The sequence below is a fragment of the Athene noctua genome, chromosome 1 (genome assembly GCF_965140245.1).
Source record: "Athene noctua chromosome 1, bAthNoc1.hap1.1, whole genome shotgun sequence".
NCBI classification, from domain to species: Eukaryota; Metazoa; Chordata; class Aves; order Strigiformes; family Strigidae; genus Athene; species Athene noctua.
Window position 1 is genome coordinate 80063727 of NC_134037.1, and position 13231 is coordinate 80076957.

The following is a 13231-nucleotide window of genomic DNA, read 5'->3' on the forward strand; positions in this document are numbered from 1 at the left end:
GACTCCTGACTTACCCTCAGTAAACTGAGGGTGGAAAGTACCAAAACAGAGGCAGTACAAGAAAAGCAAAAAACATGTGATTCCCATTGTCTGAGTCTAAAGCATAAATTTAAAAAGCTGAATCAGATGAACGATAGGGTGAGGAAGAAGGAGAAAGCAGAACTCTTACCTTACAAGGGAAACATCTGAGAAGGCCAAAGGAGAGTTTCAGTAGAAACCAAGAGCCAAGAGCCTGGTCTCAAGAGTACAGTTTCCATGAGTGCGGAGCTCAGCATTTCCGCAGTCTGGCTGTGGGACTCTACATGCCAGTGCACGGCATGTTCAAATCCTCAACCTTTATTTACAAGAGGGAAGAAAAGCCTGAAGACAAGAGTGAAGAATCATCCCAGGAGGGCAGAACAACTTAATTTCTTCTCCTCAGTAACCGGAAAATGGGGAGTTGATGTGCCTCCCTGAAAAAATTATACAAAATCCCAGACAGCAACAGCTCTCTAATCATCAGAAAGATAAATTAGTGCTTGTCAGCCACAGTGGTCCTCCATGGAAAGAGCTTATTCTTATTTCTGTTTCAGTCCCATGAATGTCACACCAGCAAAAGGATTTAAAAAAACAAAGGGGAAAAGGGCAAACTTTCCCTTAGTTGTGGAGTGTACAATATGTTAAATGTTCTGTAAGTCCCCACTTCCCAAGGGATGGGTTATAAATGCCATGGTTGTGCATGTGGAAAACAACAGAGAGGAACAGCCAAGCACAAAAGAAGAGACAGTCTAAGAAACCTAAACCAATCAATAAAAGAACAAGCGGCCAAGAGCAGAAGCAAAGCACTGATCTATTTTTCATAAATAAGGCTCTACAAAAAGCTCTGGTTTTGAAACGACCCAGATTGTTTGCATTAGAAAAGATTACATTTTTAATCCACTCATTTGACATGTGTTATGAGAAAGATGGAAATATTAAATCAAAAACGTAAGACCTTCCTTGCAACTCCAGGGAAAATCTTCCATACAAAGATGTCCAAGATCAACTTCTCCCATAACATCACACTCATCTGCCTGTTACAGCTTTTCTTTCAATACAAACATTACTCAAATGAATTTTATGGCTTCTTTTATAAGTCTGTGACAGAAGGAGAAAACACTTTTAAACCAAGCAGGGGAAGAACAGGTAGTTGGCACCATTCACGTAATCTTTCCTAAGCAAACGATATGATTATAGGTAACTTATACACTTTTATAGAAGAATACCAAATTTCAAAAGTAAATTGTAAACTTTATCCTGATGTTTGGAGAGAATATTTTCAAAAAGACAGTTGAGATAAAATAAGTATCTTTTGGCAGATAATCACTATAGCTAATCCATGGCTTTGGAAGTGTCAGTCCTCAAAACCATTAATGATATTCCTTCTAATGTCCCATATGCGTTTTCCTGACTTGGAAAAATGAGAAATTTGTTTGCTTGATTACAAAATCCCTATTGTTGAGAAGGCTTTTAGAAATTCTTTTCATACCATCAGGCAAAAGATGCCATCAACTATGTTTTTCAGCACATGGCCTTTCAGAGAAAAGTAAATACAGGCTGAATCTCTCTGCTTTGCAAGAAAGGATTCTATAGCATCAATGGCATTAACAGGCATAGAAAAGGAAAAGAGAACATCAGGATGCTGCCATGTTTGCACTGGTGAAACAGAAGGAAGTCCGTGAATAATTATCTTACTCTGCAGGTATAGTAAGTTCTGCTGCCCACTGTACTTATCAGCATTGCTGCTCAATGTATTATGATGTGACATTAACTTTTCACAAAAATGTAGGAAAAAAAAAAGTGCTTCTTCTTTTCTGCAAATGCAAAAAAAAAAAAAAAAAAAAATCAAAATCACAGGGAAAAAAATTATCTTGGTTACAGACCATGGTGGAAAACTATGGTTTCCAGATCTGGTAATACTGGTGATTTTTTTTTCTCCTATCAGTTTGCAGTTAACATGGTACATGCAGCTTTATTTTTTTCTGACCTGAGTTAACGCCCCAGAAGTGTTCATCCTTATAAAATAAAGGCTTGAGTTAGCCAGCAAACTAAGGATAATGTACATTAAAAGTTTTTAAAGGAAAAAGCAATGTCTCTCCTCACTCTCCTCCAGCTTAGTTTGACCCAACTTCTGCTTTAGTAGCTTTACGTATTTTCTGCTTTACAATTGCTAAACCTTCTCCATGGACAAAGGAGGCTTCAGTAATGAAAATAGTTTTATTACCTCAGACTGGCAGGCATCGTAAACCCAGACAAGTTTGCCATGCTGGAGAGACTGAGAGGGATTAGCTGATGACTACTTCAGTGGGGGCTTTCCTGCCCTTACACCACACAGAGCTTTTTCTGTGTGGATTCACATAACACACTTCCACCCACTTCTCGAGTGAGCCTAAACACATGGTCCTCCTTTGGAAGGAAAAGTTGAAAAGAAGTTGACAGAATGCAGAAGAGCTAAGATTAACTACCACACTTTCTTTTCCTCCTTTTTTGCCTCTTTCACTGGTTGCCATGTACAAAGGAGAAGGTAACTCCCAAGGGTACAAGAATCTGGAAAACAAGGACAGATACATCATCTTCTCCAGAGAAGCCTGTATTCTTTGAGATTAAGGTGCTGCAATGTGTTTAAAATCAGCTGTAAAATGCCAACACTTAAAAATTCCTTTGTATTGCCATCACATGAAAACCCTTCACATTTTGAAAATGTCTTGGGTTAGCTATCTTGATAGTACTGACTTAATGAAATGTTAAGTAGTTCATTTTGGAAGAAAAATTAGCGATTTTACTTGCCAGAAAAAAGCTTCAAGTCTTTTCAACATAATGAGATGTTATTAAAAAACTTCTGAAGTATGTACTATTTAACATCTGCACACATTTAGTAATCAAAAATTCAAATTCAGTGACATGGTCTTGAACTGTGTCATGGAAATAATCGAATATAAAGCTTTGCTTTCAAGATTATAGTTTAATAATAATTGCAACACATAATCATACAAGAATGAGGTAGATACTGTGCAGGCTAGCAGCAGATGCGTCAGGGTTTAAGATATTTAGAGAGACGACTTTATAATTAATGCAACTACAATATTTAATTGTTGTTCCAGGTATTTTCTAGTCCAGACATTGTCTCATACAGGAAAGACTGGCATGGAGATGTGCTGATGCAGAAGTTAAAGGCAAAGATACCTGCCACAGTCACAAGACCTGTCCACTAGTTGCCCCCATCATGGAAGTGGCCAAGACGAAGTTCAAGTGCTTCAGGATTTTCTTTGTTACTCACTAGCAAAACAACAGAAATTTCCACTAATTTCCATAGAAAAAACTCTCTCCTCTGACCAAAAAAACAATTATCTGCCCAAGCCTTTTATTTATTTGTCAGAAAAATTGCTCATACGAGCATATATTATTGGAGGGTTTTTTTCATATCATTTATCAGTGCTGGCCAACTTTACATATAAATTACATAGCACGGTTAGTCCTGTGTCCAAATGAGGGACAAAAGTACTGACTTTAGGGATGGTCAGGCCTGGCAAATGCCACACCCTATTTCTCCAAAGTGTTACCACCTCAAAAAAGGCTCAGTCCTAAAGCAGGTTGTACAATACACAGATCTTTCAAATCAATAGGTTTGAACTTTATCAAATGTTTTTGAGTGTTTGTCAACAGTTTTTACCACCAACTAGTTCACTCACTCTTTATGGCATACAGTGGCCTGTGCCATACTGCTGGCTGAAGGAATTACTGGATTCCTTCTCTCCTAGGGACATCGTAAAGCTTTGAGTCTGGAATACATATTTGTGTTAACTGATATATGGAGATGTCTAAGGCTTGATCTTGTAAATAATGATAGAAAAGACTCACAAATTCAGCACAGAGTTAAGTTTTCTTTGTAGTTTTTAAGGCCAACCTCTAATATTCCTCTGGAATAAAAATGTCAGGTTTTTGTTATGCTTAGATATTATTTCATTATTTGTACTAGAAACAGCAGCTTCTATTAAATTCTGTAGTTTTAAAACTGAATTTCCACACAAACTTTAAAAAAATGATACCAGTTCTCCTTGTTGAGTTCTACTGAACTTAAAAAAAAAAAAAAGCACAACATAAAATTCCAGACCCTGAACATATATACATGTGCATAAAATATATTCCACATGTTTACATGAAAATTGAAAAAAAAAAAATTTCCTGCTTACCATCACTCTCAGCTCACCACTACTTTTTACTCATAACTTATAGCAGGAACTGACACCTCCCAGCATTCAGAATACCCTAAAGAAGCCCCATGTTGCAGACTGATCTGACACTGTCCTGCTGGGCATCACAAGAAGGTATCACAAACTTCTCTGGAGGGTGGTACTTCTGCAAACAAGCAGGACTGGGGAGCCTCTGTTGTTTAACAAGTAAAGGTGAATTTTATAGATAAAAGCCACACACTCTGTTCCCTTCCTTGTAAAGCCTTTGGTTTATTCATAACGACTCTTGAAGAGAACCATTTACTGCCTTTCTACCAGTCATGCACAGGTCCAAATTTGGCCCTGCAGGAAAGAGGCATGACACCCTTTAATTACACTGAGAGATTATATGAGCTCATTTATTTAGGTTTCATAAAATATTTGGTATTTAGCCAGTTACAATCATTACTTATCATCTGAAAGCATGCTAGCAGTCTGTATCTCCCCTTTTTTACCATGCACTGCTACACATCACTGCAACCTGAGAAAAAAATTCCCATCATTGGAAACATTGCAGCTCTGTCTTCTGTGCTCTCAGTGGTTTGCACTTCCAGTATTCTTGAACTCCTGGCACTCAGCTAGAAGGGAGCTCTAGGCTCTCCTGCATCCCACAGTAAAAGCAGCTCTGTTGAAATACTGATGCTGGCAGCACATTTCAAAGCAGCGAGAGAGATTTCACAGCTAAAGGATGGCTGCTGCTTTCCAAGTCTCCCAAAGCCATGCTGTGGTCACCTCATCACCATGCATGCACCCACGGAGGGAACCTGCATCCCAAACTGCTTGCCTAGGCACTTCCTTGGGTGCGAATTGTAGCTGTGCTGCAAGGACCTTGAATAGATGTATTGCTTGCTTCCTTACACATCCTCAGTCAGGAAGCTATTTTCAAGGCAGATTCAGTGGTCCACTCATTCTTTCCCATTTCCTGAGGCTTTGTTCTCCAGGAAGAAAATCTGTGCCCTGTAAGAACTGATGGCATCACACACACACAAATACAGACAGAGAATGTCCTGAGTGCAGAACTAACTGCTGTTTCTCTGTAGTACTTTCAGTCTTTCTTAACAGCAAATACTTTTATAGAATCATTGCAGAACTGGGACTGTAAGTCTTACTAAGTGAACAAAAGGAGCTGACTAGCAAATATTTAAAGTATTTATACTTGAGTAACTGGCAAATAAACATAAGGAGGTTTTTTTGTTTGAATGTTCTGTCTGTCTTTAGAAATATTTCCAGTTACCTGTGAGGACACAAATGCAAAAAGCACACACAAAAGCAGTCTTCTGCTCACACAAGCAGAAAAATGGATGAATCAGATGTTACTGATAATATAAATAGGTGCAGGAGAGTTCAGGCCTCTGAGAACAGACTTTTTGTGCTACAGAGTCAGACAAGCCATAATATCATGAGCTAAAATCTAGAATGAAATTACACATTTTCTACCTGCATAAAACCAAGTTACTCCAAATTACTGCTAGGTGGGGGCTCAGCTGCCCACAGGTCCCAACTAGTCCACCAGGTTCAGCTGTTATCCTCCTGAACACCCTCACACAGATGCTCCAGGTTCAGGGAACTAGGGCCCACTGACGCAGTGGAAAGGCACTGGCCTCTCCATTTCATTCATTTCATCATTTGTTCATGATCATGACCAAACATGCATTCATCATATCACTGCGTCATCACCAGCCACATAAGGTACACGTGTGTGTTCCATCAGCTGATCGAACAGGAGCCATCCCACAACCAAATGAAGACCTCCTCTGTTATATGAGAGTATCAGGCCCCTACTCTGTGCCCAGACATGCATGTACCCTGCCTATATGACCAGGGTCTGTGTTCAATAGTGTGATGTGTGTCAGAATTGATCTGACATGAGAGCCCATGGATAGGGTCTGTCAGCTCTGGACTGGATGGCAGATACCATCAGACCAAGGCATCATGCAGGCATTTAGATGGTGGAAATGGAACATAAAATGACAATTTGGATTGGTCTTTGACAAGGTAGGGTCCTTTGTCAAGGGACCATTAGCATCTGAAAGAAAGGAAGAGCTTCTCTCTAACAGTGTTCCTGCGGCTGGTACAGGGTCTTGGCTCCTTAAAGTCCCGAAATTTCAGAAAGGAGGAAAGCCAGTTTTCCCACCCTACAGCAAATACTGAGGAAAGGGGATTTGAAAAGCTTTCAAATGCGTAAAAATCCTGCAAATGAATGGAAACAATCTCTTTTTCACAGGTACAATGGGCAGGACAAGAAGACACAGGCTTAAATTGCTGTAAGAAAAAAAAGTTAGACATTAGAAAAAGTCTTAGATGCTAAGAAATGCAAATGTTGCAAAATATACCTTCCCTGGGGAGGTTATGGACATTTACCATTCCAGGCCTTTAGGAAGAGGTTGGAAAAACATTTTTGGTTTGGTGGAATAGCTTAGATATAGCTGATGCTGTCTAAGGAGGACAAGGAGTACAGATTAAGGTTTTTTCCCAGCCCTGTTTGCTATGATTTTTTTGTGGACAAGTTATCCCTACACATGCTTGCTTAATTTTCCTTTTCTGTAGCTCAGCAGTTAACTTGAGGCTTGTGGGAAGGAGCACATAGCAGGCCTGAGGCACAAGAGACTGTTTATTTGGGATAAAGTCAGAAGTATTTGGAAAGTTAGGGAGTGATTTCTTTATTATGAATGTATACACATGTGAATAAGCTCTCTTACCACCAAACCCAATGTAAATAGTTAGAATTGTTACAAAGGACTTGAATAATCATCATAAATATATATATATATATATATTTATAAATAATAATGTTTTTTACAAACGGGAAATGCATGGCACAGGGGTCTGAACCATCTGTAATGACATGTCAAGTTATCAAAATGAGCCTGAAAGCTGGATTTCCTGGCTCCTCAAGTGCCCTATCTGATGGACTTGATGGACTACACACTCCTGCTCTCCCTCCCTTGCCCTGCCTCCCTTCCCCCTAGCAAGCCATGCAAGATTACAAGAATTGCAGCATTTCCTCATAAAAGTCTTGCTTGCAGCTGGGGGAAGTCAGACTACAATAGTGTCAGCAACTTCTGCTGTAACAAGAACACACATCACAAAGATGATCATTACCAAGGGAAAAAAAAAAAATATCTAAAGCTTCCTCAGGACTTGCACCTTGCAGAGCTGATCCTGGACTGTTAATCCGTATCTCCATGCTTTAACTTGCCTCCTTCTGTTTAACTGTTGACAAAAAGACTATATTCCTCTATCAAGTGTTTATCTATAAAAATAATAAAAAAGGCAGAATAAAGGACAAACTACAACAGAATTGTTCTTTATACAAGCACAGAAGAGCTCACAAGTGTTGCCAAGTGAAGCCCACTGTGCAAAAGGAGCAGTCTAGCTCAGCGTTTGCTGACCACTTTCCTAAGGCTGCTGTAACTTGAGCCTGTAGGAAATCAGAATCAGAGCTGAAGATCAGACCCCAAAATCTCTCACAACAAAGTATTATAAAGCCAGTGCCGGTCTTTCCGCACTATTCCTTATCAAACTGCATAAACTTGCTTTCCATTTCCTACATGCCAATGCTGCAACCCGAGCAGGACCCACACTTGAATCACCCACAGGAGGTCCTGCCTCTCATAACTGACTGTGCAGAGATACATAAGGCTCCAAATTAAATTTGAATTAATTTGCAAGAACTTTGCTAGGCTCTAAGCCCATACATAAACCAAACAAAATTTGGATTCACTATTACCAGTAAGACAAAACAAGAAATAAAAGAATTAAAGAATAACGGATTAAAGATACATCAGGAATGCAAAGGTTGGAAACATCTCCCAAAAGAAACAAGGGCAATGTTTTAATTGATCATTTTCTTAAAAAAAAAAAAAAAAAAAGGCTTCTGCATCACTGGAACAAATATAATCAAATTCTCTGCATGCTTAGGTCTTTCCTAGCTTATTCAAATGGCATATTTAACTTCTGATTTATAAAAGGGATATTGCTCACTGCCATAAGATGCGTTCCACTGGGGCTCAAAGTCTTTAGCAGATCTACAGTGTGTACTTTCTCCTGATGGTTTCACATTCGTGTTCATCAACACTCAGCAAGAACCATAAACAAAGCCCTTCTCTCAGTTGCACACATGCAGTTCCCATTGACTTGCTGGATTTTCAGCTGACTTCAATAAGAACTCTGTGCATGTGGAAGGGCAAAACTTGGCTCTGCACATTTAATAAAATTACATCACTAGATACCTTAGAAATGAAGGGCAATGCAGGCCATACTGAAAAATAATATAAACTGAAAACGCAAAAGTGTAGCCAAGTAAGTTCAAAATTCAACCAGGTTTTCCTAGAATAATCAAAAAGGCATACATTTTAGGCAATATGAAACAAAACCCCTTAATATCTATCTCATTTACCAGAGTGTGCTCTGCCTCCTTCAGCAGGACAAAGAGTGAAACCCAGCTATCTACATAAGGTAATGATCCTGTCTCAGATACCGCAATGATATTGGCATATGAAATGATTAAGTAAAGGTCAAGTTACAAGCTGTGATTTGCTAAGTCATTTTCTGCATCTATATCCCTGCTTTGTAAGTTATGAAGCTCACTGCAAGTGAATTTAAAGCGCAGCAGAATACCACAGCAGCAAAAGTAATTAATCATATGATATTACTAACTCGTATTATTTTGAATCTACTCTAATAGTGGTATTTTTAAAATATCAAATGCTTTAATCCAGGAGTATCTATCTTAAACCCTTCAACCCTCTTTCCCACCTGGCCAAAAGAACACAACAACAAAAATCCCATGTAACCTAGGAACAAGAGTCCCCTTCCAAATTTCAAATGATATCTAGCAATACATAACTTCTGCCAGGTCTATTAGCTAACACTCATTAAGCAAAGCAATGCCACATGTGTTTTCTCCAAATTTCTTGCCTTTATTTCTCTCTTACTTGTTCCATGATATAATAACCTGTGTGTTTTTACTGACTCTTTAAAAATATCTAACTATTAGGATGAAGAATAGCCTGACAACAGGCATCCTTGAACTTTCTGTTTGGCTGACAAGCACTCATTAGCCTGCAATTACAAATTCATACACAGCAGTACTCAGGAATGGAAATCACAGAGGGGGCTTGATGTTCATGTTTGGTTTTTCCCCCCTCTTAGCGGGAACATCTCTGATGATTTTCACACTTAAATAGCAGAACAGATTTTATGAATCATTTTTTCTTCCTGATTGGAACAACCCCTATTCCCTGTTGCATTATAATACTGAGTCATTTTGCATAAAGTTGGTCATTACTGCCAAGTCAAGGGAGAGGAGGGAATTAAGACGAAATGCTCTGAACGTACATGTGTGATAGGATACATATCAGGCTGCTTCTTGAAGAAAATTATTTAAAATCAGAAAGAAAAAATCATTATAAGACAACTCACATAAGGGAAAACTAAGTTTGTAGATATTGAAAAAAGTCCAGTAAATCTGATATAATAGAGATGATCAAAGGGACTGTAAAGGCTTTTTTTGTTTGTTTTTAAATGAAGCGAGTCCGGCCTGTTATAAATGCTGAGTTGTACTGGTCATTCACGCTAGATTACCCAGTAAATTAATTAATTAGTGTGGTGGAATCCTAAACTACAGCACTGTCAAATGAGTAGTTACGAGGTCTGGTGGGGCTCTGCTGTCTCAAAATCTCCTCCCCTCCTAACATCGTGCCCTGACACTGGCAGCTTGAAGACACTTGTCTGTCTCCAAGTTGCTCCATGTAACTCCAGGTCTACTTTCTGTTGGAGCACAAGCTTAGTGACTTTTCAGTGTGTTATAAGGAACATCTATTTCAGTTTAGCCTTTGCAATTCTGCATTTTTAACAGGGAAAGAAAAGGTTCCCCCCTCTCCCCTCAGTCCTAGAGGGACAGAGATGGTGCAAGAAGGAAGCTTTAACAACTTTCATTTGTTAGTTTACTTTAAATGTATAGCATGACTATCTGATAAGTGAAATAAAATTAGGTACCTTACATGATCATTTTTCAAGAAAGCTGATTTTAAAGAGTTAAGAAAGGAAAAAAAAAAAAAAAAAAAACAACAAAACAACCAGCCAAAAACTCCACTTTTCCTCATGTCCTGTTTAAGCAATGACACATGAAGAACTTTATGTTCAAATTACCTGATACTTTAAATAGGACACTAAGGGAATAACATTTTAAAATGTATTCACACAGCATGAGACTAATTCTCCTCCTGGGAACACTGGTACAAATCAGAGTAACTCCTCCGAGGTCAGTTGAAGTACACCAGCACAAAACAAATGTGAGGCAGAGGGGAATCAGGCCCCATCTACCTCTCTTTTAATGCAGAGGTTGCAGATCATCTGCAACGATAAAGTGTACAACACAAACATAACTGACATCTATTCAATTGATCTCACATCCTGCCGACTATTTACAGCTCCAAATATAGGGATGAAGAACAATGGTTCGAGGAAGAGAGGCAGAAATCCTGATTCTAACCCATTCACACATTCCTATCTGCTAATACCTCCGACTTGAACTGCCTTCATCTCCCCACAGTGCTAAACTGTTGCAGATTAATGTAACATTGTCCCCCTGCTCCTGAAGAACAGCTTCTCCTTACAACGAAATTTAAAAAAAACCCAAAACCAAACAGGATGCATGGGAGAGAAAATACATGCAAAAATTTGTGCAACCAGGAGAACCTACAGACAAGCAAGAAAATCCCTAACATACCATCTATACAAAAGGCACTAGCAAACTGATTAATTATTTGGAAATCTGGCACTGAGAGAGAATGGTACGTGCATAGGAGAGGAAGACTAAAATATGAGGCTATTGCGAAGTATAGTGCCATTTGTGTTATTTTAAGTGAATTCATAATTATTTCCTACAACTTCATGATGTCCTGAACCAGCTTCCTCCTCCCCTGCCGGGCTGATAAAAGGAGCCTTAGCAACACACTAAATATATTATGCAACGTATTGAGTACTACTGAGAAAAAGCACTGAATTACACCGAAACAAAGAACATCAGGTGCGAACATCATCACCTCCAGGGCAAGACCACCTTTATTTATCCCGTCAGTCAGCGCAGGCACTCTCCTATACCTCTGTTACCAGCACCTAACGGTATTTGCTACATTTAACAAAGTTAAGGCGAATTTTACCTCAAATCTACTTAGGCTCGAGCTCTTTGACCGAGACTTCTTGCGGAGGTAGACCGAGAAGAAGCGACGCACTGTGAACTTCTTCATGTTCATGTCCATTGCCCTGTCCCAGCTGCGGCGCGGAGCACGGAGGAGCTGCGGCGCCGCCGGAGAAAGCTACCGCATCCCGCTGCCCCTATTTATATCCACAGGCAGGAGAGCCTCCGAGGTGCCTGCTTCTGGTCATCAAGCCGGGCACCGCTAGACCTGCAAGAGGTACGCTGCCGGAGCCAGAGGAGCCTGCTGCTTGCCGCTCGGAGCGGACAGGCGTTATACTCCCTCTCGCTTTCCAGTGTTTACATTTCGGTGCGGCGAGCCCAACTCTCGCTCCGCTCCCTCTCCCCCTCGCCTTAGGTCCTACTACATCCAATCAGGCTCAGCTTTGCCTGCACGCATAATCGGCTCCGGCAGATGACAGCTCCTGCGTCCCAGGCGGAGCAGGTTGGAGAGAAATAGATGTGTCTATTGCTTTTACACTCCCTCTCTTCTCAGTCAGGCTCTTTCAATTTCCTGGTTTCTGAATCACATGGGGAATAGGCACATGCTGCACTTCTGTTTTTAGCTCGGAATTTCAACGCTGCTATAATTACTGAGGGCTATGGTGGTCAGATCCGAGAAGAAATCAGCTCCCGCATGACAGTCTCTCCTGGGAGAAGGCTGAAAGACGCCATGACCCCACTGCCTGAGCAGAAGGGTCTGAACCTTCTTTTATTCTGGGGAGTATGCAAAACGACACTGCCCCCATCCCACCCACCCACTCCCCCCCCCCAAAAAAAAAAAAAAAAAAAAAAAGAAAAGAAAAAGCTTAAAATCCTGTTCACAGGTTACCCGCCCGCTTTACATTAAAATACCTAACCCTGGCACAGCTCTAAAAATAGAAAGCACAATCTAAATGGTAAGTATTACTATTCTTATTGTACTACAGCAGGGAGCTACAGCCCTTCTAAGAGGTTAAATATGTACATCTATTTACAGGCTGTAATTTTGAGCTGCTCGCTATGCTGCAAGCATGCAGACTTAGAGCTGCCCCCCCACCTCCCCAACATAATCACATTTTTCAGCCTTTCTTCAAAAACTAATGAATCTCAGTGTGATCCAGAGACTGAAGAGCTTTCTCTGCCTGCCGCACACAGCTCGGGCTCCTTGTCCCTGGCAGCCTTTCCTTTCTGACTACCAAGCAGCACCCAGACATGTCTTTCTCCCATAACCTCATACAGAAGGTGAATGACTCTGATGACTTATTAACGACTCTGATAAATAAACCCAGAGAGAGCTGACACCTCTTCCCGAGAAGACTCTCAGAGGTTAAATGACAATACCACTCCAGTCAATCTGCTCTAAAAGAGAGAGATGCATTTTGCCTTAATTGTATGTCTGGACTCTGCTGTGAACTATGTTGGCAGGTCATGCCTGTGACGACCTGCTTTGTTCACAGGTTCTCTGTCCCTCTCCTCTGTCTAAAGCCCACACAGTCTATATATACCTTAGGAAAAAAAAAAAAAAAAAAGGGAAAAAGAAAAAAGAAAAATATTTTGGTATTTTGGCATTTATGATTTAATTAAGAAGGAGGGCAGATTGGAGTCATTACCTTCAGTGTTGGGCTCTATAATCTCCTACAGCCTCTGACTCTTCTGTGCCTGGACCACTGCTGTCTCCCCCAGCCTAAGATAACTATAGCACAGTGGGAATCTGCTTTATCCCTTTCTCTTCTCAGTGCCTCCTTCTGCTCACTTCTCTAATTCTCTTGGTTTGCAACAGAAGTGTATATTCTGGGGTTGC

At 40.2% G+C, this 13231-nt stretch overlaps 1 protein-coding gene across 1 annotated transcript in view; it reads right to left on the reverse strand.

Annotated features, from left to right (window-relative positions):
• Positions 1–11789, reverse strand: part of RPS6KA2 (ribosomal protein S6 kinase A2) — a 177118-nt gene extending 165329 nt beyond the window's left edge. Inside the window, exon 1 of the mRNA XM_074896652.1 lies at positions 11414–11789. Coding sequence (XP_074752753.1) covers positions 11414–11512 — 99 coding nt within the window. The 5' untranslated portion in view covers positions 11513–11789. The remainder of the gene's footprint in view (positions 1–11413) is intronic.
• Positions 11790–13231: the final 1442 nt, after the last annotated feature.